The sequence below is a fragment of the Lepisma saccharinum genome, chromosome 22 (assembly GCF_977018435.1).
Source record: "Lepisma saccharinum chromosome 22, izLepSacc3.1, whole genome shotgun sequence".
Lineage (NCBI taxonomy): Eukaryota > Metazoa > Arthropoda > Insecta > Zygentoma > Lepismatidae > Lepisma > Lepisma saccharinum.
Genome location: NC_139250.1, coordinates 14,194,356 through 14,221,222, shown reverse-complemented (window position 1 = coordinate 14,221,222; position 26,867 = coordinate 14,194,356). Strand labels below are relative to the sequence as shown.

General features: G+C 43.3%; 1 protein-coding gene across 3 annotated transcripts in view; it reads left to right on the top strand.

Moving 5' to 3' along the window:
• The window catches only part of Setx (probable helicase senataxin), a 143,167-nt gene that overhangs the window by 76,240 nt on the left and 40,060 nt on the right, over positions 1-26,867 (top strand). For all 3 annotated transcript variants that reach the window (XM_083144152.1, XM_083144150.1, XM_083144151.1), the window contains exons 13-15: positions 823-968; positions 24,376-24,513; positions 26,136-26,272. In XM_083144152.1, the coding sequence (XP_083000278.1) occupies positions 823-968; positions 24,376-24,513; positions 26,136-26,272 (421 nt within the window). The remainder of the gene's footprint in view (positions 1-822; positions 969-24,375; positions 24,514-26,135; positions 26,273-26,867) is intronic.

Sequence of the window (26,867 nt, the reverse complement as noted above, 5' to 3'; positions counted from 1 at the left end):
CCATATTATGAGAAATTCAAAAGTACTGGTGTGCATATTTTTGTATTTATTGGGAATATTTCTACCTTTTTCTGACATATTTTTCAATTTTTATGACATAATTACATACATATTTTACAGTTTTATAGGACATAATGTTCCGGGCTCTACTCATAAGTGGTCTGCATGTGCACCCTTTGTCACACAGTTGGAAAGTCTCTCTCACACGATCCACCAACTCCTCTGATGTGGCAGGTTGGCCCAAACTTATTTTCTCATTCAAACAAAATATGTCTTTCTCGAATTTCCTGTATTACGCTGCTGTCATCTCATTGGCATATCTTGGTGATCTTATTTTCCTGGGCTATTTATTTCACCCAAATTATCCTGGTATCATGGACTTGGCATGTCCAGAAGGTGAGGTGGAATCTCCCCAGCAGAGATGGAAACTTCCCAGTGGAGGTGCACTCACTGCTAGCAAGCGCCAGTCAGTCAACAAGTTTGCAGAAGTGAGTACGTACGTGTTCAAACAATGACATAGAGTAAGCTTTACGAGAGGATTTTAATAAACTGTTTTGTTTGAGTTTCGTTTCCAATTCCTTCGTTATAATAGTGGAAACCCGATTTTACATTTTTCCACATTATACTTTCAGTCTTGATAATCCCAACATAGCAAAATATTATAAAATTTTCCCACATTTTACTGTTTTATCAACTTGCTCCCCTGAAGTAGGTAAAATTGAGGTTCCACTGTATGTATACTTTGAAACTTGACTCAGTTATTGGAAATCATTGTCCATGAAGTACGTAAATGTTGATGCCGGTCTTTTTATCATTCTACAGAAGCCATCCGTTTTAAATTGGTGCGGACTGGTAGATCAGATTACATGAACCAGGAAGTTCGAAATGTGTCACTAAATGAACTTGTGAAACGGAATGTTGAAAAGCTACAGAATGAGAAGAGTGACAATGAGAGTGCAGCAATTGAGGTGAGTATTTAATAATATTCATCTTTTTGTCTATTTTTTTCTTTTTGTAATAAAAGTTACATAAGTTCTTTAGCTCAAATTAATTTTCTCTGTTTTCTTAGATTTTTCACTTGACTTCACTTTCACAAAATCTAACTGACTTTAGTGAAATATTACAGTAACTTTACAGAAGATATGCCAGAGGAATTCACTGATCCATATATTCTTCAATTGTGGGAATTATGTTTTAATTATATTGAAAGCATCAATTCCTTGTGTATTTGTTCATGGACACAAAGAATTAATTGTACAGATACATAATTTTGAACAATAAAACAAATTTATCAGTACGTATCTGAATGTATATAAGCTTGATTTTAATGGCCAATATTGGCTGATACTTTTGGAGGGTTTAAGTATATCACAGAGTCCAGTGAATGTAATTTGAGGTCATAGAATATGCTTGATTTGCACATAATTTTGCACAAGTATCATGTGGATAAATGGATTAAACAACTCATTTTCAAGATGTGTGCGACTTACGTTATGTAATTTTAAAAAAAAAATATTTTTAATAAGGATTAAACAACAACTTAGATAACGCATAACTTACACCACTTTCCATAATTTCAATAAGTAGCTGAAGTCCAGTTTAGGCATGCACTTCTTCAGTTCCTCAAGCTTTCGCCACATCATGTGGCTTCTCCATGAGTTAAGACAAGAATAGTTCAAGATTAAAACATGGGAAGGTAAGCTGAATTAAAATGGTGAAAATTGAAGGTAGAAGGCAATGCAGAGTGCCCTGTCACTCCTTTCTACTCCATCCCAGGCTGGCAACTGACTGTCTTATTCAATATGGCTGCCTGGCTGACAAAAAGTACACGTGGCAGTCCTTCCTGTTGACCATCTGTTTATTGACATATAGCTGCCATTTGTTTTTCTGTATTCCACACTGAAGCACTGCATGTGTTGTTAGTACGTGGATGGATCAGAAAAAAAGGTTACAACAAGCATTCCGTGAATGCATGAAATAGTTTACACGGAGGTGCAACGTGTGGCAAGTTTCGACAACTTTACGTTTACCGTCAGTGGCGTAGTAGCCAATGCAATGGTGAGACACTTGCAGGATTGGTTTGCAGTGAAAGTGCGAAGTGTCATAGCTTCTTGTGGGCGAGGAATGTTCCGGCAGTGGATATTCATCATCAACTCATGGAAGTGTATGGTGAGAGTGTTTTCAGTAGACAACATGTTGCAAAATGGTGTAGATCATTTGACTCGGGAAGGGAGGATGAGGAAATCTGCCATAGTGCACACAGTGGACGTCCAAGTTTCGGCAACAACAGACATGAATATCGTGCGAGTGGACGAAATGATTCAGGCGGGAAGTGTGGAACCAACTTCCATACAGCCTGGACTTGGCCCCCAGTGACGTTTTCTTTTTCACCAGCTCAAAGTGCACTTGTCTGGAACTCTGTTCTCATCCGACGATGACGTCTAGGTAGGGATGTGCTGAACCCGATTACAGATGTATGAAAATCGGCCGAAATTGACACATCGGCATCGGAATCGGCAAAAATCCGATATTTAAACCGGTACAGATTATACTAGAGTTTTTACCTTCTAATAAGTTTTATATTCTAGTTTTGTAAGATTTATTGAAAATTTGGTTATGATTTGTTATTATTGTAGAGTTTTTGTAATAAAATTATTGCAAACTCTCATTCAGAGGATCAACCTAACTCAAAATCGGAAATAAAACAGTACATTGCTGAACCAGGATCTGCTGATGTATTGGAAATTCAAAAGTGAGTATTCAAACCTGAAGCAAGTGCTGAAAAAAAAAAACTTGGGCATACCTGCTGCATCAGTAGTAGATAGAAAAAGACAGTTCACCAACCGAAAATGAGGCTCGCCTTAATGGATTTTTCTCGTAAGGCATGAGCCTCATTTTCTGGCAGTGTTGCCAGCTCCTTACTCGAAAAAATCACCAAGGTTTTTTTGGGGTTTAACCTAGCCTAAAGCAAGGAGCTGGCAATCTTGCTTGAGGTATTTTCTCGCAGTGTTGCCAACTCCTCACTCGAAAAAATCACCAAGGTTTTTTTTTGGTCTAACCTAGCCTAAAGCAAGGAGCTGACAACCTTGCTTGAGGCTTGCGTTACAGTGCATAAAGCAAGGTTGCCAACCCACTGGTACTTTTGCCATAGCCTTTTACAAGAAAAAAAAAGAGATAGGGAAGAGTTAAACAACCGACAGCTTACCCACAGCCTTTTTTGCTCTAACCTAACCTAAAGCAAGGAGGTGGCAACTTTGCTTGTGCAATCAACCCGGTTGACCACCCTCAAGTAAAAATCAGCGTTGCCAACTCCTCACTCGAAAAAAAATCACCAAGGTTTTTTTTTGGTCTAACCTAACCTAAAGCAAGGAGGTGGCAACTTTGCTTGTGCAATCAACCCGGTTGACCGCCCTCAAGTAAAAATCAGCGTTGCCAACTCCTCACTCGAAAAAAAATCACCAAGGTTTTTTTTTGGTCTAACCTAACCTAAAGCAAGGAGGTGGCAACTTTGCTTGTGCAATCAACCCGGTTGACCACCCTCAAGTAAAAATCAGCGTTGCCAACTCCTCACTCGAAAATAAATCACCAAGGTTTTTTTTTGGTCTAACCTAACCTAAAGCAAGGAGGTGGCAACTTTGCTTGTGCAATCAACCCGGTTGACCCCTCTCTCAAGTAAAAATCAGCGTTGCCAACTCCTTACTCGAAAATAAATCACCAAGATTTTTTTTTGGTCTAACCTAACCTAAAGCAAGGAGGTGGCAATTTGCTTGAGGCTTGCCTTACAGTGCATAAAGCAATTTTTGCCAACCTGCATATACTAAACAAAGAGAGCCGGCACTGCCGTAAAAGAGAGAGAGATGGGTGGATGGCAACGCAGTATGTGTGTGCGTGTGTGTGTCTAATATGTGGCATTATTAACTAGTGTGTGTTGGCAATTTACTTACAACTAAAAAAAATAGAGATGCCAACGTTGGTGTAAGATGAAGAGAGAGAGAGATTTATGGCTGGCAACAGTAATAAGCGAATGCGCCATATCGTAATTTTCCAACTCCGTATATCGTGACCTTTGTAAACCTCTCTCGGGGGGAACGATGTGCCACACACACACACACACACACGCGTGCGCGTGTATTGTGACGCAAGCAAACAAACAAAATAATAATTGTTGTTTTTAGGAGGCCTGGCCCCTATAACCTCGCCAGGGTGCGTGGTGCCCAACACCAAAAAAGTTCTATATAATGGTCGTGGGGCCATCAAAGCCGCCAACAATGAATCTGTAGAGAGTTTCGTGAATTATTATTTTTTTTATTTGCGCACCGAACTAACTTACATTGTATTTTATATAATTTTGTTGATTTTTTTTTAGTATGTGGCAATTATTTTTTAAAACTGCTCTGTGACCCTCTCGTTCTTCACGTCGTAGGCGAAGGACTTCTCTGCAATCAGGATGACACTGCATAGGGTATCCTCGGGCAAGGCATCGTGGAACTCGCAGACGACCTTGATGTTGGTTCGATCGTTGACCACTACCTTCTTCCTCTTAGATGTGTTGATGACGAACATCGGCCTGCGGATTTTGAATTCGCTGGGGTTGTAGTACATGTCCACGCTTCCCTCGGTCACGCGTTTGTAAGCCGTGTAAGCTTCGTAAAGTTTGAGGTAATCGTCTTTGGCCACGTCGAGGTTGTAATTCTCGCGCGGGAACACTTCGTTGCGTCCATTCTTCAGATAAACGTTCTTGATCTTGCAGTCGTCGAACTTGCTGGAATCTTTTTCCTGATTCTTGTCCCTCCCGGTCTGAAAGAGCACTACGACGAAATCTGGCATGTCGAACTGTATGTTGTTGAACTGCGTCGTCACGTCGAATTCCATGTGACTTCCCGACGCCATCTTCTGCACGCACTGGTAACCGTGAAAGTGAATCGGCACCTGCGGACTTTTCAAGATCTCCGCTTTGTACTTGAGGGCGTAGTTCGTTTCGTATTCCACCACCGGCATTCTCAATTCCATGCTCCGGATGACGCATTTCGCTGCTTCGGGTAAAGTGTTGGCTATCGGCGTGGTGCCGTCCGGACCCAAAGTAGAGTATCGCATCAGTACGTCGTTGTCGTTGGCCGCTCTTCGAAACGTAACGCGCAGTCCTCCCTTCCACATGACCTCCTTGTAGTCCGAGAAGAAACCAGGCAGCAGACGCATGGGAAAGAGCACCGTGTGACTTCTCGTCGATATTTTGGTCCCGGCTTCGAATCCCCCGGCCTGGTAGTACGCTGCGTCCGTTTTGGATAATTTCAACGTTTTAAATTTTTTACAGGGTTTATTAAAGCACATATTTGAGGAAAACAACGCCACCCATATATAAATAAACCCCTCAAACTAACACTAATTAGAATTAGCCTACAAAATTTTTCTCGTAAGGCATTTTTTTTGTAAACACTCTACCACCAACAGATCACATATAAATAAACATACCCCCCCAAAAAAATGCGCTCCATGAAAAGTTGCCCTGTGTGCAAGAGAACCAAATCAAGCCAAAATTTTGCAAGACACCGTCGCACCTGCGTGCCAGGCAAGCATTTGGCTGCCACTGAACTATGTTCCGGATGCAATAAACACATTACAATTGCGTATGCCAAGAAGCATAAGCTTATTTGTCTAAGCAAAAATACATCTGGTGCTCAACCGTCGACCAGCTCGACCAAGAGGAAAGCCGAAGCCGACTCGCCACCACCCGCCAAACGCGTCAAGCCTGTAGCGAAAGCGGACCACTCTGCTTTCGAGCGGTTGTTAGAGGACTTTGTCCTCACTTCGGAGGGCTCATGCGACGTGCGTAGCTTTTTGGAGAACGTGCAAGCCAAAATCATTTCCATCCTCGGCGATGCACTGGCTACGCACCCCACCAAATTCTACGCATCGCTACGTTGCCAATACAAGAACCCGTCTAACAAAATTTACAGCTTCTGCCACAATACCAAGGCGAAGACGCTGCATCTGGCGGATATCGACAACCTCGAGGTCATCTACAACCAGTTTGCCGATGAGCTGGTGGCAAAACAAGAGGAACATCAAGCTAAAGGCTCGGGGGGTTCGCTGTGTGGCGAGCCTCACGAACTGTGCGTCAAACTTTGTAAGTTCGTGCCTCTCTCCGCCTCCAGCTACGTCCCCTTACCACCTACTATTGCGGCAAAGAAGGCCGTCCTGAACATCCAAAATAAAGATAACAAGTGCTTCGTCTGGTCGGTGCTTGCAGCATTACACCCTGTCCACTGGAAAAACCAACCACACCGAGTTAACCACTACCTACCCTACGAGTCAGAGCTGGAAGATGCGATGGCTGGGATCGAATACCCGGTGGCGCTTTCGGACATTCGAAAGTTTGAGGTTCGTGCGCGGTTGGCTATCAACGTTTACGGTCTCACTGACGAAAATGCGGTGTACCCTATTCGCGTGAGCGACGTAAATGTTGATGGTGCGCAGGAAATTCACCTTCTGCTCATCAAGACCGAGACCCATCACCACTACACCCTCATCCGTTCGCTCTCCCGGTTGGTGTCGAGCCAAACAAGCAAGCATGATGGTAGCATAGAAGTTTGTCGCAGGTGCTTGTCAACTTTTGACAATCAAAAACAGCAGAATTATCAGCACATCAGAGGTCCCAACATCGCTGTCGAGAAGCTCGCTCGCCACAAGTTCTACTGTAGTAACAACGAGCCTGGTGTGGCAGTCTTGCCCAAACCTGGCACCGTGGAGCGTTTCCACATGCACGGTGCTATGGTGGAGCACCCCGCTATCATCATCGCGGATTTCGAAGCCTTCCTCAAACCCCTGTCCACTTGCGATCCCGATCCCGAAGTTTCCTCCACCACCCCTTACCAACTCCACGAGGCATCCAGTTTCGCATACGTTGTGGTGCGACGTGACCAGCACATCGCCCCCGAGCCCTACGTGCACCGTGGTCCCGACGCCGCCAAACACTTCCTCGAGAGGATGGTTGTCGAGGCCAACGAGATAGGGAAGGTACTGTTGACCCCCAAGTCTATGCTCCCACTGTCTCCCGACGATCAGCGTAGACACGACGAGGCCATCGCTTGCCCTGTCTGCGTCAAGGAGTACACCGCCAACAACCGTAAAGTCCAACACCACGATCACTTTAACGGTAGGTATGTTGGTCCTTGGTGCAACGGATGCAACCTCATGGCCCGGGACCCGCGATTTATCCCTGTGTTTTTTCACAATGGCTCGGGATACGACTTCCACCACCTGATCAAGCATCTTGGGTACGACAACGAGGGAATCAACGTTCTCGCCCAGAACGAGGAGCGTTACATCAGTGTGAGCAAGTGGGTGCGAATCTCAGGATCACACTCTACCGTCGAGCTTCGCTTCCTCGACTCCCTGAGGTTCCTCCCGGCCAGCCTCGATGCTCTCGCAGGGAAGCTTAGCGACGAGCAAATGCTCATTACCTCCGGAAACTTTCCGAACTTGGACGCAGGTCTCTTCAGGCGTAAGGGGGTCTATCCCTACGAATACATCACAGACCCTTCCAAGTTCGCAGAGACGTCGCTACCTCCCCAGGCGAAATTCTACAGCAAGCTGCGAGGCTCGAACATCACCGACGAGGAATATCACCACGCCCAGTCCATGTGGCGCGAGCTGGGCTGTCGAACTCTCGGGGACTACCACGACGCCTACCTCAGACTTGATGTGACGCTCCTCGCCGACGTGTTCCAGACGTTCCGTGCGACCGCCATGAAGATCTACAAGCTGGACCCCGCCTACTTCTACAGTCTCCCCGGACTGGCGTGGTCAGCCATGTTTCTGGTGACGAAGATCGAGCTGGAGCTTCTTTCGGACGTGGACATGATGCTGTTTGTGGAACGTGCCGTGCGGGGTGGAATGGTCCAGGTGTCGCAGCGACACTCGCACGCCAACAATCACCACATGGCCACCGGTTACGACCCCTCACGACCGTCCAGCTACATCATGTACACGGACGTCAATAACCTCTACGGACACTCCATGATGCAGCCACTCCCCTTTAAAAACTTCGAGTGGGCTGACCCTTCCAACTTCGACATCGAAAGCTTCGACGATTCGGAACATGGGTTCTTCGCCGAGGTGGACCTTGAGTTCTCCGAGAAGCTGCAGGATTTGTTCTGCGATCTTCCCCCTGCACCCGAGTTCAAGTGTCCACCCGATTCCAACCAGAAGAAGCTCGTCATGGACTTCGAGTCCAAAGAGCGTTATGTCCTGCACTACCAAAACCTCCGGTGGTTGATGAAGCAAGGGGTTACCGTCCGCACAGTACATCGAGTTTTGATGTTCGAGCATTCTCCATGGTTGAAGCCATACATCGAGCTCAACACCGAACATCGCACAGTCGCCACTTCTGATTTCGATCGCGATTTCTTCAAGTTAATGAACAATGCGGTGTTCGGGAAAACCATGGAGAATGTACGGACTCGTGTAGATGTGAGGCTAATATCAAACAAAGCACAATGTCGCAGGCTCGTAGCAAACCCATTATTCAAATCAAGGACCATTTATAATGAGCAGCTGGCTCTGATTCACATAAAGCAAGGTGTGGTGAAACTCGACAAGCCCATCTACGTTGGAGCCACTGTTCTGGATCTGAGCAAGCTCCACATGTTCGAGACGTACTACGACATATTACGTCCACACTACGACCACAACATCTCACTTCTCTACACGGACACGGACAGCTTGGTGTACCACGTCCACTCAGCCGATGCATACGGGGATATAGTCACGGCACCAGCTTTGGTTAACCTCTTCGACACCTCGGGCTATCCCCAGCCGAACCAGTACGGCATCTTGCCCCGAAACAAAAAAGTGCCTGGCAAACTCAAAGACGAGAAGGACGGTGATGTAATTATCGAGTTTGCGGGTCTTCGCGCCAAGGCCTATGCCATCAAAGCCGAGGGCAGCGTTACCAAGAAGGCCAGGGGTGTCGGCAGACAGGTGGTTCGGGAGCATCTCGCATTCGAGGACTTTGTCGATTGCCTCAAGACCAGGTCGTCGGTTCTAAGAGAAGAACAGCGCATCCAGAGCGTCGACCATGTGTTGACCACAAACAAAGTTAGAAAAATTGCGCTGGATCCCAACGACGACAAGAGGTGCGTCCTCGAGTGTGGTATTCACACATTGCCGTGGGGACACTATCGCTTAGCAGAAAGCAAAACCTGCAACATATGCCCATCTTCAACAGAAGATTCATAAAAACAAAACAAAACAAAAAAAAATCATGTTGTTAGTTATTACAAAAAAAACATTGACTGTCATTACAAAAAACTTTGACCGTATTCTTAAATAACCAGCATGCCTATGAATTTGTTCGGTTTCAAAAAACAGATCATTATGGAAACCATACCAGATCATGAAGTCTTACCTTCCGTGTTACCTAAACTCAACGGTCTGTTGATCATTCACCTCAACAGCATTTGGACGAAACTGAATGACGATGTGGGCAAGATGTTTTATGTTTTTAATAACAATTTACATTTCTACGAAATTCCGATCGACGGGAAACTTCAAATCACCGTGAATCCGGAAAACGCAGGCGAAATCAAAATTTCTACCGGCAAGAACATTTTTCGAATCAAGCACGACAAGATGCTTTCTAACATTACGTACGATGTTTCTGCAGGAGATTATCTTTACGTGGAACTCCTCGGAGATTACGACAAACTTATTCCTCTCTTCGTAGAATTACGAATCGTCTATCCTATTATAAATAACCGTTAACCAAAAATGCCTAACGACATTTTCGGCAACACCAAGCGTGTAGACCACGTAGAAGAGATTCTCATGTTGGACATTCGAGTTAAGAAATTGAGGACCGATTTGATTGCTTTGCAGGAAACCTTAAACAAAAGTTTAGAGTCGGAAATCGCTACGCTCCAAACGCAATGTCTCGACCCCATTCTGAAAATCGATTCCGAACTGAAGACGCTGATAAAAAATTATGTCGACGTACCTTCTTACGACAGCGTTCAAAATATACAGTTGAGCGTGGATTCGCTTCAAAATGATTTGGCCAAATTACAGCAATTTCAATCGAAAAATGAAGATTTGGAAAAATTGAAACTCGAAATCGAAGAACGAACTTCCGCAATAGAAAAGAATTTCTCTGAACTTCAAACCGTGGTGAACGATATAGACGCAGAACGCTTGCATGTTGTCGTTTCCAAATTACAAGAAGAATTCACCAGCACGTTGGAAGAAATTAAATCCAAGTTGCAGACTTTGGAAGATACAATGACGAACCTACCATCGTCGGACGAACTGCAGGTCATCGGTAAAAGCGTCGCGAACATAAAAATTCAATTGGAGGCCTATCAAGATTTCGAACACATTCAAACCACCATCGCTACGCTTCAGGCGTCCTTGGAATTGATCAACGAAGAAATTAAAAATATTCACGCTGAAGCGAGAGCGTTGACGAGCATTCAAGACACGTTGAGCACGGTTCAGCATAAAATCGAATATTTAGAAAATTTGAACGTCAAAACGAATCTCGCTCATTTTCATCACGTACTCGACAACATACAGGGTGACTTGGAATCGTTACGGATGAGCGTGCCTTCCAGCGAAGATTTGGAAAAATTGAAAACGGCGGTGACGGCACTATCCGATTCGAGCGACATCAAAAGTTCATTGAGCGATCTCGAGAGTAAAGTGGCCAATCTCCCCACCTCCAAAGAATTGCACGCTTTGAAAAGAAACATATCTCGAATGCTGAAACGACTAGAAACTGAAACGGCGAACGTGGAACAGATTCGAGACGAAATTAGTTCGCTTGTGTCGACGCTGCCCACTTCGCAGAGCGTAGCCGACCTTCACACGCAGTTTACAGAGATGCGAAGCATCGTGAACGATCTTACCGAGAAGAGCTCGAAATTGAATCAAGTCGAGAACCTTCAGAACATTGTCGTCAACATCAGAGATCAAGTCGGAGTGCTGGAATCCACGCAGGAATCGACGCTGGCTTCTTTCGGCGCCAAGTTGCAAGAACTCAACGAAAACTACAAGCAGTTGAACGTGGAAGTGAAAATCAAACCGTCGTTTTCTGTCGTAACGGATACCATAATCGAGCATTTGCTGCCCATCGAAAATAAACTCGGACAAGTTCACAGTAATCTGCTCGGCGTCGACACTAAATTCGCTAAACTGCATTCTCTGCAAGCCATCGAAATCAACAGCGTACCCAATCAACAGAGAATCTCCACGTTCGTCGAAGGTAACAAACTGTACATGTTGCATCCTTATCATCCGTACTACAAGTTTCTCCTCGATGGCACGATTCAGATAAACGAATTTTCGTACTGGTCTCACGGTAGAAAAGCTAGCGTTCCCACCATGACTTTGATATCGAATCGTGGTGTCCAGAAAGCAGGAAACATTCCTCTGGCACGTTGGAACGAAACGCGCAACATATATGAAATACACGAAGACGAAGATCTCACCGTTTTCGACGTGAGTGCCGGCGATAAGCTGATCATTCAAAACACGAGCGAAGTGCCACCCTCTTTGAATCCCATCACGCTTGTGCTTCTCTTGAAACGTAATCTCTAAAAAAATGTCTAGGCAAGCCATCGTCGAAGAATTGCATAAACCTGCACGCCGTAACTACGAACGTTTGGCTGTGGTAACCAAGGGCATCGACGACCTCTGGCAAAGTGACCTCGTGGAGATGAGCAGCGGCAATTTGAAAAACGTGCATAAATTGAACAAGGGCAACAAGTACCTTCTCACCGTCATAGACACGTTTTCGAAATTCGCATGGGCTCTACCTTTGAAGGCGAAAACGGGGACATGCGTCACGGAAGCATTCAAATTAATTTTTCGCGAAAGCGGTGGCAGACGACCACGGTTTCTGCAAACGGACAACGGTAAGGAATTTTACAACGCGGTATTCCAAAAGTTTATTCAAAAACACAAGATTCGACATTATTCGACCTTCAGTCACATCAAAGCCAGCATCGTGGAAAGATTCAATCGAACCTTGAAAACACACATGTGGAAACGATTCACGCTTCGGGGAAATTACAAATGGGTCGACATCCTGCCGGAACTCGTCGACACCTATAATCACACGGTACACAGAACGATAGGCATGAAGCCAGCCGACGTTACCAAGTCCGACGAGCAGCGTTTAATTTCTACCGTTTACTCTCCAAAGTACACACCCACGACAAAAAAAGCTAAATACAAAATTGGAGACCAGGTGAGGATCAGCAAATTCAAACGCACCTTCGAGAAGGGATTCACAAAAAATTGGAGCACAGAACTCTTTACCGTGGTTCGAGTTCTACCCGGAAACCGACACACGTATATAATAAAAGATAGTAGCGGCGAGATTTTGAAAGGAAGATTTTACGAAGAGGAACTCTCTAAAACGAAACACCCCGACACGTACCTCATCGAGAAAGTATTGCGTAGGAAAGGTGACAAACTGTTTGTCAAATGGCTGGGACTTCCGGAAAAGAGTTGGATCGACGCGAACGAAGTGATCTTGTAAGTACGTGGAACGTGGTGAAGCGTCTACCGGATCCGGAAAGTCAAACGAAGAAAAAGAACGGTGAGTTGCTTCCCGACAGCATCCGCTGTCTGATCGTAGGTCCTTCGGGGTGTGGGAAAACGACACTGCTCGTGGACAATTTTCTCCTCGCACCGAATTGGTTAGATTGGAAGAACAGGCACCTGTACGTGTTCTCGAAAAGTTTGGAGCAATCCAAATACCAGCAACTGATGAAACTGTACGATGGTCTGGACATTGCAACGTTCGCTTCGGAAATAAAACCACTCGACGATTGTCGTGAAAATTCAGTCGTTGTGTTCGACGACGCCATCCTGGAAAATCAAAATGAAATTCGCAACTTTTTCACGCAAGGTCGTCACAAAGGAATGGATTGCTTCTACCTAGCTCAAACGTTTTCCAAAATTCCAAAACAGTTAGTACGCGACAACGCTAATTTCATATGTTTGTTTCGTCAAGATCACACCAACCTCAAGCATGCGTACGATGACTACGTAGGCGGAGACATGAACTACAATCAATTTTCGGAACGCTGCTGCTCTTCTTGCTGGAACGGTGACGATTTCGGATTCGCGACGATCGACATGACGAGGAAACCCAACGACGGAAAATACAGAAACAAAATCAACGACTTTCTAAACGTTGCAACGTTGTGAGAAACGACGTATATAAATAACGTCATGACGAAACGAAAAATCGAAGACGAAAATCTCAAGCTTCGCGATTACCTCGCGAAACGCTTCAAAGGTTGGAAATCCGAGAATCGTGGATTCTACGAAGAGAAGAAACGTCAGGATCAACGTGTGATCGATGCCATCAGCAGTCTAGGTAAAGAAATTAAAAGTGTCACGGAACAAAATAAAAATTTGATTAATGAACTCGTACCGCTCGCAGCTAAAAGTTACGCCGTACCCACACCCATTTCGAGCATTCCTTCGACGCCGTTCGAACTGAAGGATGCACCGGCACGACGTCGAGCCATTGGTAGCACGTCCTCGTCTTCGGATAAAATCGAGTTGGGGCCTTTGGCACGAGACTACCTGAGCACGGGGAAATTCGACAAGGATGAAGTGTTCGGATTGTATCCTAGCATGGAAACCAGCGAAGGCGGCGGTGTGGTGTGGAAGATTGGGAAATCGAAGGTGACCTTCGAAGGCAACGACATTAAAGTTAATTTAGGCGACAAGGATAGTTGGAACAGGTATCCGGGTACGGTGGGACTGTGGGAACTCGTCGCCAAAAAGCAGCCGAAAGATTACACCGACGAAGATTACCAAAGTTACAAGGAAATTCTGATCATGACGGATGCCTTGTACCAGAACAACGACGCCTCGCAGAATAGGGTGAAATCGAGCAGCGGCGAGAAGTACAGGAATCTCATCAAACCGATTTGGAACCAGGTCAAAACGGGCAGCGGCGTCAAACGCTACAACACGTTACCCAAAGAATTCGTTTGGGTGGACGACGTTAGGAAGCTCGTGGACCGATTGTTGGTGATAGCCGGCGAAGAAAATGCAGGCAGTCGTAATTTCTACAACGAGAAGGTTGGCATCGTGGACATGATCAGCACGAAACTTTCCAACTTCATCGTTAACGACGACAAGGGCATAGGTTACCTAATCAAAATCATCAACACGCTGCCTCCGAAATTTTGGAACGTGGCCGAAGGAAAGGGACTCGTGAACGACATCATCAACAAGTTACCTTTCGAGATGCATCTACCTGGCTACCAGTACTGCGGACCTGGTACCAAACTCGAGAAAAGATTGGAGAGAGGAGACAAGGGTGTGAATCCGTTGGACGCGGCATGCAAAGATCACGACATCGCCTACAACACCACGCAGACGGATCTGGACGCACGTCACGAAGCAGACAAAAAATTGGAACATGCAGCTTTCGAAAGGTTCGTGAGCAGAGACGCATCGCTGGGTGAACGGGTCGCCGCACTGGGTACCACCATCGCCATGAACACGAAACAAAAATTGGGGTGGGGTATATAAATAACATACCGTAAAAAAACAACATGGCTTGCATAACTGATTTGCCACCCGAGCTACTATCTAAAATATTCAAAAAAGTAGTTAACGGAGATGTTAATAAACTTGTGATCATAGCAAGAACGACGCCGGCATTTCACATGGGATGCGAAATAGTTCTCAAGGACCGTCTTCGGGAGATCAGCGGCCTGAGGTGCGGTGATCTCAACATTCTCCTTTCGGCTGCAGGGGAAAAATTAAACGATAGGTTCGATGAATTGCACGAGGCAAGGCAGGGAAGAAGATGGTATACTAATGATTGGTACAAGTCTAAGCAGGAGAGGGAAGATATCATTACGCACATCATCGCGTTCTCCGAAGCACAGACTTTCTTCCTCTGTTAAAAAATAATAATATATATACGTGTCAAAAAAACTTGATATATAAATAACACACATCGTGAAAAAAAATAATATTGGGTATATATAAATAACACACATCGTGAAAAACAATTAAATTTCTCTCTAACACTTTGAAATTTTTTTTGATATGACGATTGAAAAAATGAGTGATCTCCAAGCATTAAAACAAATGCTAAATTTGTCAGTCGAGTATGTAAAAATTCAGGAATTGGAAGTCGACAAACCTTACACGATAACTTCTGGTTCAATCGTTTCTACCCAGTATGGTCCCAAGGTACGCCTGTTGCTCAACGCACAATACAGTCTATTTTTACCAGATCGATACGCTAACATGTTATCCGACGAGAAGCTATCTATTTTAATCGAGAACAAAACTCGAATTGTGTACAAGGGGACAAAGGAACTTCTTGGCAAGAAAACAAAGCACGTAATAGAATTTGTGTAACGACTGCGAGGCCTTGAAAATATATAAATAACATACCGTAAAAAACTACACAAGAAAAAATCTCAGAATATATATATAAATAACATACCGTGAAAATAACACATAGAGCATCAACATGAAGCCCAAGGGTGTCGTGTACCAGATACCATACTCCAATCTAAAAAATCTAGGTGCCCTCGATGGGTTACTCACCAAGAAACAACGCGAGAAGAAACGTTCTTGCTTGTCGAAAGGACACGGAATGAAATTGCTGCTCAGCACACCTCAATTGAAAAGATTGCAACGTTCGCGGAAACAGCAAAAGATCGGAGGTTTCATATTCAGCATCCCGGCCATCCTGGCAGCATTGGGGGCCGTTGGAAGTTTGGCCGGCGGAAGTGCCGCCATCGCGAAAACCGTCATCGACTCGAAGAAAAACAAGGCGGAATTGGAAGAACAGAAACGTCACAACCTGGCCATGGAGAAGAAGGGGAAGGGCGTGATGAAAAAGTTTAAAAAAAAGAAACAGAAGCACTCACCAACCGAGACATTGAATCTCTGATCGAACCGTTACAAATCAAACACTTCAGAGGAGTTTTCATGTCCGACTCGTTACCTTCAAGCGTCAAAAGAAGAGAATGCGGAGTAGTCAACTTGGACGGTCAAGAAAATCCAGGCACGCATTGGATATGTTACCACAAAAACAACAATGATAAAGCATTCGTTTTCGATTCTTTCGGAGGTGTTCCACCTACAAATTTAGTTCATTATCTGAAAACGAGCAAAACCTCCATATACTACAACGACGAACGCATTCAAGATTTCGGAGACGTGAACTGCGGTCATCTCTGCTTCTCCGTGCTCGCGTTTCTCTCTAAAATAAATAACCCTACGGTCGAAGATTTCCAGAAAGCATTGTGGAACCTCAAACAGCATCACTAGGATGGGCGTGTTCCATCTCACGAGCGAATCTTCAATCTTGAAACTCATGCTGCACGACGACATCGTCTATCCTAAATCCGTGGCTCTGCGTGCATTCTACAGCATGTACCTCATACCCAATGTTACGCATCACAACAACAAAATTAGCGTCGGAAGCGAACACATCGTCGTCACGCCAGGACAATACAATCTTTCCACTTTGCAAGCTCAGTTACCCAAAGGCACATACCTTTCTCAAAATTCGGTCACGCACAGAGTGGAAATCCTATCCGCGACGGAGACCGTGGACCTGGGCACCATGGGAGAACTTTTAGGTTTCGAGAACGACACCAAACTCGAAGCTGGCATCAAGCACGTAGCAACCAACATTCCTAAATTTTTGGCCATAGAGACTCTGAACGTACACTGCAACGTGGCCGAAGGTATGATCACGAAATCTTCGGACGGATTGTTGGGAAGTCACAAGCAGACGGGAATCATAGCCACTTTCAAACCAAGTTCCGAGTTCATGGAACCGATCATCTACACGCCCTCTTCGCCGATCTATTTTCCAGTATGTCGCAACGACATAGAGTTGGTGGTGACGAACGAGAAAGGAGACGTGGTGGATTTCGCAGGTGCCACTACGACGGCCATCGTGGAGATCAACGTATAATAAATAACCATACATAGTGAGCATGGAGCAAATCGAAAGTTACGAATTGCAATCTTTCCCTCCCAACCGTCGCACGTTCGCCAATCTGAACGAAGCGAACAGGGAGATCGAATACGACGTGGACGTAGGGGATGGGTTCGTTCATCCTCACAGAGCGGACCTCTACCTTCAATTCGATGTGGTGAAGAAGGAAAGCGGAGACGCGTTTCCCGCAGCAGCAAACTTGATACTCGTGGACAACTTCGTGCCTCACCTGTTCTCGCAGGTGGAGGTGAGGAAACACAACACCGTCATCGACAGAATAGATTATCCAGGCATCACGTCGACGGCGGTGGGAACGTTGAAATTATCCAAAACGGACGCAGCGTACTACCAGGCCGGGGGATTCGAAGCCGGGACCAAAATATCGACGAGAAGTCACACGGTGCTCTTTCCCATGTGTCTGCTGCCTGGTTTCTTCTCGGACTACAAGGAGGTCATGTGGAAGGGAGGACTGCGCGTTACGTTTCGAAGAGCGGCCAACGACAACGACGCACTGATGCGATACTCTACTTTGGGTCCGGACGGCACCACGCCGATAGCCAACACTTTACCCGAAGCAGCGAAATGCGTCATCCGGAGCATGGAATTGAGAATGCCGGTGGTGGAATACGAAACGAACTACGCCCTCAAGTACAAAGCGGAGATCTTGAAAAGTCCGCAGGTGCCGATTCACTTTCACGGTTACCAGTGCGTGCAGAAGATGGCGTCGGGAAGTCACATGGAATTCGACGTGACGACGCAGTTCAACAACATACAGTTCGACATGCCAGATTTCGTCGTAGTGCTCTTTCAGACCGGGAGGGACAAGAATCAGGAAAAAGATTCCAGCAAGTTCGACGACTGCAAGATCAAGAACGTTTATCTGAAGAATGGACGCAACGAAGTGTTCCCGCGCGAGAATTACAACCTCGACGTGGCCAAAGACGATTACCTCAAACTTTACGAAGCTTACACGGCTTACAAACGCGTGACCGAGGGAAGCGTGGACATGTACTACACCCCCAGCGAATTCAAAATCCGCAGGCCGATGTTCGTCATCAACACATCTAAGAGGAAGAAGGTAGTGGTCAACGATCGAACCAACATCAAGGTCGTCTGCGAGTTCCACGATGCCTTGCCCGAGGATACCCTATGCAGTGTCATCCTGATTGCAGAGAAGTCCTTCGCCTACGACGTGAAGAACGAGAGGGTCACAGAGCAGTTTTAAAAAATAATTGCCACATACTAAAAAAAAATCAACAAAATTATATAAAATACAATGTAAGTTAGTTCGGTGCGCAAATAAAAAAAATAATAATTCACGAAACTCTCTACAGATTCATTGTTGGCGGCTTTGATGGCCCCACGACCATTATATAGAACTTTTTTGGTGTTGGGCACCACGCACCCTGGCGAGGTTATAGGGGCCAGGCCTCCTAAAAACAACAATTATTATTTTGTTTGCTTGCGTCACAATACACGCGCACGCGTGTGTGTGTGTGTGTGTGTGGCACATCGTTCCCCCCGAGAGAGGTTTACAAAGGTCACGATATACGGAGTTGGAAAATTACGATATGGCGCATTCGCTTATTACTGTTGCCAGCCATAAATCTCTCTCTCTCTTCATCTTACACCAACGTTGGCATCTCTATTTTTTTTAGTTGTAAGTAAATTGCCAACACACTCTAGTTAATAATGCCACATATTAGACACACACACGCACACACATACTGCGTTGCCATCCACCCATCTCTCTCTCTTTTACGGCAGTGCCGGCTCTCTTTGTTTAGTATATGCAGGTTGGCAAAAATTGCTTTATGCACTGTAAGGCAAGCCTCAAGCAAGTTGCCACCTCCTTGCTTTAGGTTAGGTTAGACCAAAAAAAAATCTTGGTGATTTATTTTCGAGTGAGGAGTTGGCAACGCTGATTTTTACTTGAGGGTGGTCAACCGGGTTGATTGCACAAGCAAAGTTGCCACCTCCTTGCTTTAGGTTAGGTTAGACCAAAAAAAAACCTTGGTGATTTATTTTCGAGTGAGGAGTTGGCAACGCTGATTTTTACTTGAGGGTGGTCAACCGGGTTGATTGCACAAGCAAAGTTGCCACCTCCTTGCTTTAGGTTAGGTTTGACCAAAAAAAAACCTTGGTGATTTATTTTCGAGTGAGGAGTTGGCAACGCTGATTTTTACTTGAGGGTGGTCAACCGGGTTGATTGCACAAGCAAAGTTGCCACCTCCTTGCTTTAGGTTAGGTTAGAGCAAAAAAAGCTGTGGGTAAGCTGTCGGTTGTTTAACTCTTCCCTATCTCTTTTTTTTTCTTGTAAAAGGCTATGGCAAAAGTACCAGTGGGTTGGCAACCTTGCTTTATGCACTGTAACGCAAGCCTCAAGCAAGGTTGTCAGCTCCTTGCTTTAGGCTAGGTTAGACCAAAAAAAAACCTTGGTGATTTTTTCGAGTGAGGAGTTGGCAACACTGCGAGAAAATACCTCAAGCAAGATTGCCAGCTCCTTGCTTTAGGCTAGGTTAAACCCCAAAAAAAACCTTGGTGATTTTTTCGAGTAAGGAGCTGGCAACACTGCCAGAAAATGAGGCTCATGCCTTACGAGAGAAATCCATTAAGGCGAGCCTCATTTTCGGTTGGTGAACTGTCTTTTTCTATCTACTATCAGTATTCAGTGATTGAGTGTTCAGTGTTGCTGAACAGATTTGAGATAAGAGAAGAAGTAGGTTACTTCCTGAAGTTCTTCCAAATCTCGTGTTTCTGAAGTTGAATCTGGCAGAACAGGAATTCATTTTGCATTTCAAAGAACTGCTTGTGCACTAATGTTTAATCTCTTGAGAATCCATGTTCTTCTTAAAGGTTCACATAACATTTTGTAGATGCAAATGTACATTCGCATCTCTTGAGAATATATATGTATATGCATGTGATATGCAATAAAAATGTACATAGAAAATTTATTTTTGTCATGCTGAAAATAACATCCCATTTCTGTTGAATAATCTTATGTATCGGAATTGGTTAAATATCGGCATCGGTATCGGTTCCAAAAATTATCAGTGAGTACATCGGCATCGGTAAATTTTCAGCTTCGTCACATCCCTATGTCTAGGCAGCTGCCACAAAGTGTTCAATGAGCAGGGACATGATTTCTACCAAGACTGCATCAACAAGTTAGTCCAGCGGTCTGATAAAATGTCTCAATCGCCTTGGCAATTACATGATGTGTGTGTAGCCTTCTTAGAATGCATCATCAATTCATACCAGGTCATATTGTGTTTTTTTCATTTGTTGTTGTAACCTTTTTTTCTGATCCAACAATAGTCCGTAGTTCTTTCCAATAATAATTGCCATCCTTTATCTAATAGTCCGCATGTAAATTTAAATTTTCTGATGTTTGGCTACCAAACCAGGAAATATAACCTGTCGTAGTGTCCTATATTAAACACATATGGGGTCTATCAATTTGAACGTCAGATCTTTAAAACTAGATAGAATGATAACCACAAGTGATAATGACATATATTTTTATTTATTTTGAAGAGCAAACAATGGCATTATGTTTTGTACAATATGTTGTTCAAATGTCCTCCTCTGCTTCGGTGGGTGGAATGGATTCTGAATGTCCAATTTTCCAGCACGTCTGCATGTCTGAGCGGTATAGCCTCAATGGTTCGTTCGATGTTCCGTTTCAGGTCACGAACTGTGCGTGGCTTAGTCTCATTGACCTTGGATTTGACAAAACCCCATTGAAAATAATCCAGGGGGGTTTGGGTCACATGATCTTGGTGGCCAGTTCACATCACCCTTTCTGGACAGAACTCGTCCGGGGAACTTTTCCTGCAATAATTCCATTGTTTGGTGAGCTGTGTGGCAAGTTTTACCGTCCTGTTGGAAAAACACATTGTTGATGTCTAGATTTAACAGTAGGCCACAAAAACTGCACCACTATATTCCTGTATCGCTCCCCATTGACAGTCATGCTGGTCCTCAAAAAAATAAGGCCCGATGATGCCTTTGGCCCAAAAACCACACCACACACTCTCTTTCTTAGGATGAATCGCTTGTGGATTTCCATCTGCCCAAATCCTACAGTTTTGTTTGTTCTGTCGGTCGATTATGTTGACCATAAATTCCTCCAAATGCACGAAATGTCTGTCCAACTGAACACTAATTTTGATAATAAATTTGAATCATTTCTATGCGTTGTTGCATTGTGTATCTCTCCATGATAGCTTGCCGCAGACTACTGCACACAGATGTCACAGTTTCATCTAGTCATTCCAGTCAGTGTTGCCACAACACTCTTTCAACGTTCTGAGATTCAAATTGGTAGACCCTTTATAAGAAGGAAGGAATAGATCCCTAAGTAACTCAAGAATATACTCTTATATCTGAAGCTGTGGAAAACAATATATAGGACAAGATAACAGGATCATCTGAACAAGAATTCACAAACTTAAACTTAGATATGAAAGGAAACAAAACAAATAATCAGGTTTATCAAAAGTGCAAATGGAGCAATTGAATGCAATGTAAGAGTGTCATTTGTCATCTTGAAAACATCAGAAAACTTAAATGAACATGCAGGACCATTAGATAAAGGGATGGTAACAGTAAATAGGGTGTTTCAGCGTGGAACTGGAATTGCCAGCACAACAAAGGAAAATTCTACAGCAAACAAAAATGCCTGTTTTGTAGAAATGCCTTGTATTAGACCTCTCAGATTAAATTAAGAAAACAGCACAATAGTCATATGAAGAAGAGAATGGCCATGGCTAACTGCAAACTAAAGCAAACAGACAAGTCATACATGTCTTCTCTTGCATACATGAAAATATTCCCCTTTGCTTGTGCTCAAGTGGCCCCACGTTCCCATATTTAGTGTGGCAGTAATAGTGCTTCATAAAGTGGGTCAAACAGCCCCCATGATATTCAGAACACTTAAAAAGTTGAATATCAGCAAATCTTTCGTGTAGGACCATCAAGCGATTCACGGAGACTGGGACAGTTGATGATCGCCCAAGGCAAGGCCGCCCACGCAGCGTACGAACCAAAAAGTTAGTGCAAGCAGTGGCAGCCCGTATTCGGAGAAATCCTGTACGAAAGCAGGCAGTGCTTGCTCGTGAGCTGAACATTCCCAAAATGTCAGTGTCTTGTGTGTTAAGAAGTGACTTGGGGTTGAAGGCTTACCGGCGAAGTACAGGTCACTTCCTCAATGCACGTCTGAAAGAGCAGAGGGTGATAAAAGCAAAACGCCTCCTGCAGCGTTACGCCAACAATGGCCACAGGACAATTCTTTTCACAGATGAAAAGATATTCAACATTTAGGAAACTTTCAATCGCCAAAATGACCGGGTGTATGCGTCAACATCCCACGAAGCTCGGGAGAAAGCCCCGAAGATCCAGAGGGGTCATCATCCGGCCTCAGTCATGGTTTAGTGGGGCATGGCGTATGATGGCACTACCAAGCTGCATTTTTGTGAAAAAGGGGTGAAAATGTCAGCCAGAGTGTACGAAAATACTGTGTTGAACTCTGTTGTGAAGCCTTTGAGTGACCCTTTGTTCAGGAACCAACATTGGACCTTCCAAAAGGATTCCGCACCAGCCCATAAGGCACACTCTACCCAGGAGTGGCTCAAGAGCAATGTCCCGGACTTCATTGCTCCAGCTGATTGGCCTGCTAGCAGCCCTGACCTCAACCCGTTAGACTACAAATTGTGGTCAGTGCTTGAGGGCATGGTCTGTACGAGGAGGCATGCCAATATTGACAGTCTGAAACGGTCCCTGGTGAAGGCAGTGGCGACTTTCCCTATGGAGACAGTGCGTAATGCTGTAGATGAGTGGCCGCAGAGACTTCAGGCATGTGAAGGCCAAAGGCAGCCATTTTGAAAAATGATTGGTGTTATGTGTTCGTTAGACCTGTAAGTAACCTATACATTCAGGACATTAAAGTATCTTTAACACTTTCGTCATAATTCACTTTCAATGTTGTGTCAGTATTTATGATATGACTAGGTAGATATTTTTAAACATAGAAACAACAAACGGGGTGCAGTGTTGTTCATGCAGTGTTGCCAAATGTAAGTGAAAGTGTAAATTTATTTTTCCACAAAGCATGGAAAATTGCATGTCAAACATTCGTATGGAAATTTGGACGTCAATTTCCACCTTGGGTAGGTGGACTATTTCGCCATCTATAGTTCAGACAAGAAAACCGATCGTTTTCTCGTATAGCCAATCCTGAAATGCCTCGTAAAGGCATGCCGGTCCAAATGGGTGTTTAAAAAAAATTATGAGGTACAGTGGCAACACTGTTGATGTTTGAAGGCAACAAAAGGTGTGTTTAGTGATGGTCTATGACATGGAAATACTGGAAACAGGAAAAAAAGAAAATGAAAATTTAGTGATGGTCTATGACATGGAAATACTGGAAACAGGAAAAAAAGAAAATGAAAATTTAGTGATGGTCTATGACATGGAAATACTGGAAACAGGAAAAAAAGAAAATGAAAATTTTCTTTTTTTCCTGTTTCCAGTATTTCCATGTCATAGACCATCACTAAACACACCTTTTGTTGCCTTCAAACATAACAGTGTTGCCACTGTACCTCATAATTTTTTTAAAACACCCATTTGGACCGGCACGCCTTTACGAGGCATTTCAGGATTGGCTATACGCGAAAACGATCGGTTTTCTTGTCTGAACTATAGATGGCGAAATAGTCCACCTACCCAAGGTGGAAATTGACGTCCAAATTTCCGTACGAATGTTTGACATGCAATTTTCCATGCTTTGTGGAAAAATAAATTTACACTTTCACTTACATTTGGCAACACTGCATGAACAACACTGCACCCCGTTTGTTGTTTCTATGTTTAAAAATATCTACTTGGACAGGGCTAACATTTGGTGTATGACTTATGTATGTACAGGTTTCGGTTACAAAGTAACGCCACTCTTAATTCCCAGTTGCGCCGTTCGTGGGACACCCTGTATTTATTCCTTCCCTCCCTTGTTTTGCTACCAAAAAAATAAAAACCATGTTAAATATTGCAACTGCTTTCAATGTGTACAGTTTTCCCCGTCGTGATGACAAAAACACTTGGCACTGAATAAAGATGATGAGAGTTTGTCGAAAATAGCGCACATTTTGGCAATTCAGGGACAGGTAAGCAGCTGATTGCATCACCTATGCTTTCTAATGGTTGAAAATTTGTTGACAGTGCCCGAGGGTTCTTCTCTTACTGGTAGAGCAGTACTTAATACAAGGACTGCCCTGTGAGTGGTAGCAGAAGAAAATGCATGTTTCAGTCCTGTTTTTAGTAGTTTGTTTTGAATCTTAACGAGATCAATAAACTGTCTCTTTGTACTTTAGGTCGAGACACTCAAGGCCAAGAGAAACGCACTTGAAATGGCAAAAGCTAGTGCAGAAATTCACAACAGAGCCGTTGAAGTGATGAAAATTGAACGCAAGATCAGTGACCTCGATAGAAGATTGTCACTTGTTTCCCAGGTGATACTATTTTTATGTTCATATTATGTTACAAACGAATTGGATTGATTGAATGGTATTTTACAGTTAGTAGGTACTTCAATTTGAATGTTATGTTGGTGTCATAATTTTTTTTAACTTACTGATGTTATTCATGTTTTAGGGAACGAAAGATACAGTATCAAATTAATACATAGAGGCACATATTTTTGGTAAATAAAAGAACCAAAATTTGTTACAAAAACAGTCAATTTCGGGTTCAAAAGCAGTAATTAAAATAAAATTTCAATTTTTTTACCAGTGGATCCCGGATTTTAGATTTTCCCACATTATACATTCAATCTTGATGGTCCCAACATAGCAAAATGTTACACAATTTCCTTATTTTCCCATATTTTAAGTTTTTACAACTTGGTCCCTTGAAAAAGGTAAAATCGAGGTTTCACTGTGTACATGGTGAAATTTTTTTAAAATGTTGTTTTAATGATATTTTGATAACTGATAAGAAAAGATAAATTGTATTTTCCCTGATATTTTTTGAAGTCTGTTTTGTTGAAATGTATTATTAAAGCCACATATTTATGGTGAAGAAAAGATCACAATTTCTGTTCAAAAACTGGTTACATTTCAGGATCAAAGGCAGTATATAAAATTGCATTTCATTGTTAAAATGGTGAATAAAGTCCTACATTTAATTTGAAAACTATACTTATTGCACAAAATGAACATTCTAATAGTACTTTTATGTAGTTATCAGAGTATTAATTTTATTTCTTTGTAAAGGGTCCATTTTTCTTCTCAGATATTTACAACAGAAGTTAAGGGCTTATTTGCATTTTGCAGTACATTTCACATCATTCTACAACAAAACATTGTAGGAAAATGCACCTCACACCTTTCAAAAACATGAAAAATAAACATTAGAGAGTGTTGTTAGACATTTCATGTTTCTGTCAAAAACTATATGTGCATGCCTCTATGTATTATCAATATATCTTTCAAATAAAAGAAAGTTATGGTTCAGAAGGAATGCTGTTTTTTATGCAAAAAATAGTGAATTCTGGACTACAGGCTGATTCAAAAGTCTCATGGCATTTTGATCAAAAATTATTTTATTGACAAAATTGACATTACTGCTGAAAAGTACTCTGGAATAGAAGACAAACGTTATACATTTCAATGTGGTGGTCCTGTGAGTCTAGGCATAGCTGCCACATCTCTTGCGTAGACCAGAACATATGCTTCAACGTAGCTGGAGTGTTCTCCCCTGTTGCTGCAGCTATTCGTTGTGTCTGTTTCTCTATGCTGTTGATCTTTATTTGGTATCCCATAGACATAATGAAACTGTAGACACACAAAATCTTGTTTAAACCACGGCTGCTCCACCTATCTGGAAAGGTGTCAGCAGTACCAAACGATTCTGGCAGAATGGGGTGGTGCACCATCATGCTGGAAAACAGCAGTCTCTTTTATCCCATCCTGAAAACTGTTCATTAGCGATATAAGGAAAATGTCAATAGACTTTTGAATCACCCTTTATTTTGGAAATTTTCATTTAGAAACAATTTTATCAGAAATCTGTAATTAAGAGTTCCAAATGGCATCTGATCACACTCAGTATGTTTTCATTTTTTTTTCCTCAGAAAAATGTCCTTACACCTAGGGAGAAGCAAAAGCAAATGATGGAGACTCAGACAATAATGCTAGCAGGAGCTGACATTGTTGCTACAACACTGTCCTCATGCCTTGCACAAGTAATGGAGAAGACCTTCTTGCCAAGGTATTTTTCAATTGAAATTGTAGGCGTTTTGAAAATGTGTATTACTCTTTGTACTCATGGCACAATATAAATTTCATAACTTTTCTGTTTTCTGGCTCTGAAAGAAGTTCTGAAATAAAGCTGCAACAAAAATGCTTGTAAGACTGTTGCATAAAAGTAGAAATGTTACAAATAGGGATTGGATTTTAAGGTGCAGCAGCTTTCCAAAAGTACCGATTGTTTGATATATATATATAACAGTTGGGCTGAAAAGTTCGTAGGCTGACTCATAGATGGCGTTACTAGAATTAAATCCATGTGATTTTTACTTAGTACTAACCTTCAAAAGATACGTGTATAAATTTCACAGCTGCCGGATAATTAGTTCGTGAGATATAGCATTGTGAGTGAAGCAGCTTTTGTTATTGTGAAAAAATGGATAAATAAGAATTTCGTGTGTTAATAAAGCATTGCTTTTTGGCGAAAAAAAATACTGTTGAAGCCAAGGCTTGGCTTGATAAACATTATTCGGACTCTGCACCAGGAAAATCAACCGTTGAGAAGTGGTTTGCTAAATTTAAACGAAGCGAAATGAGCATCGAAGACGACGCACGCA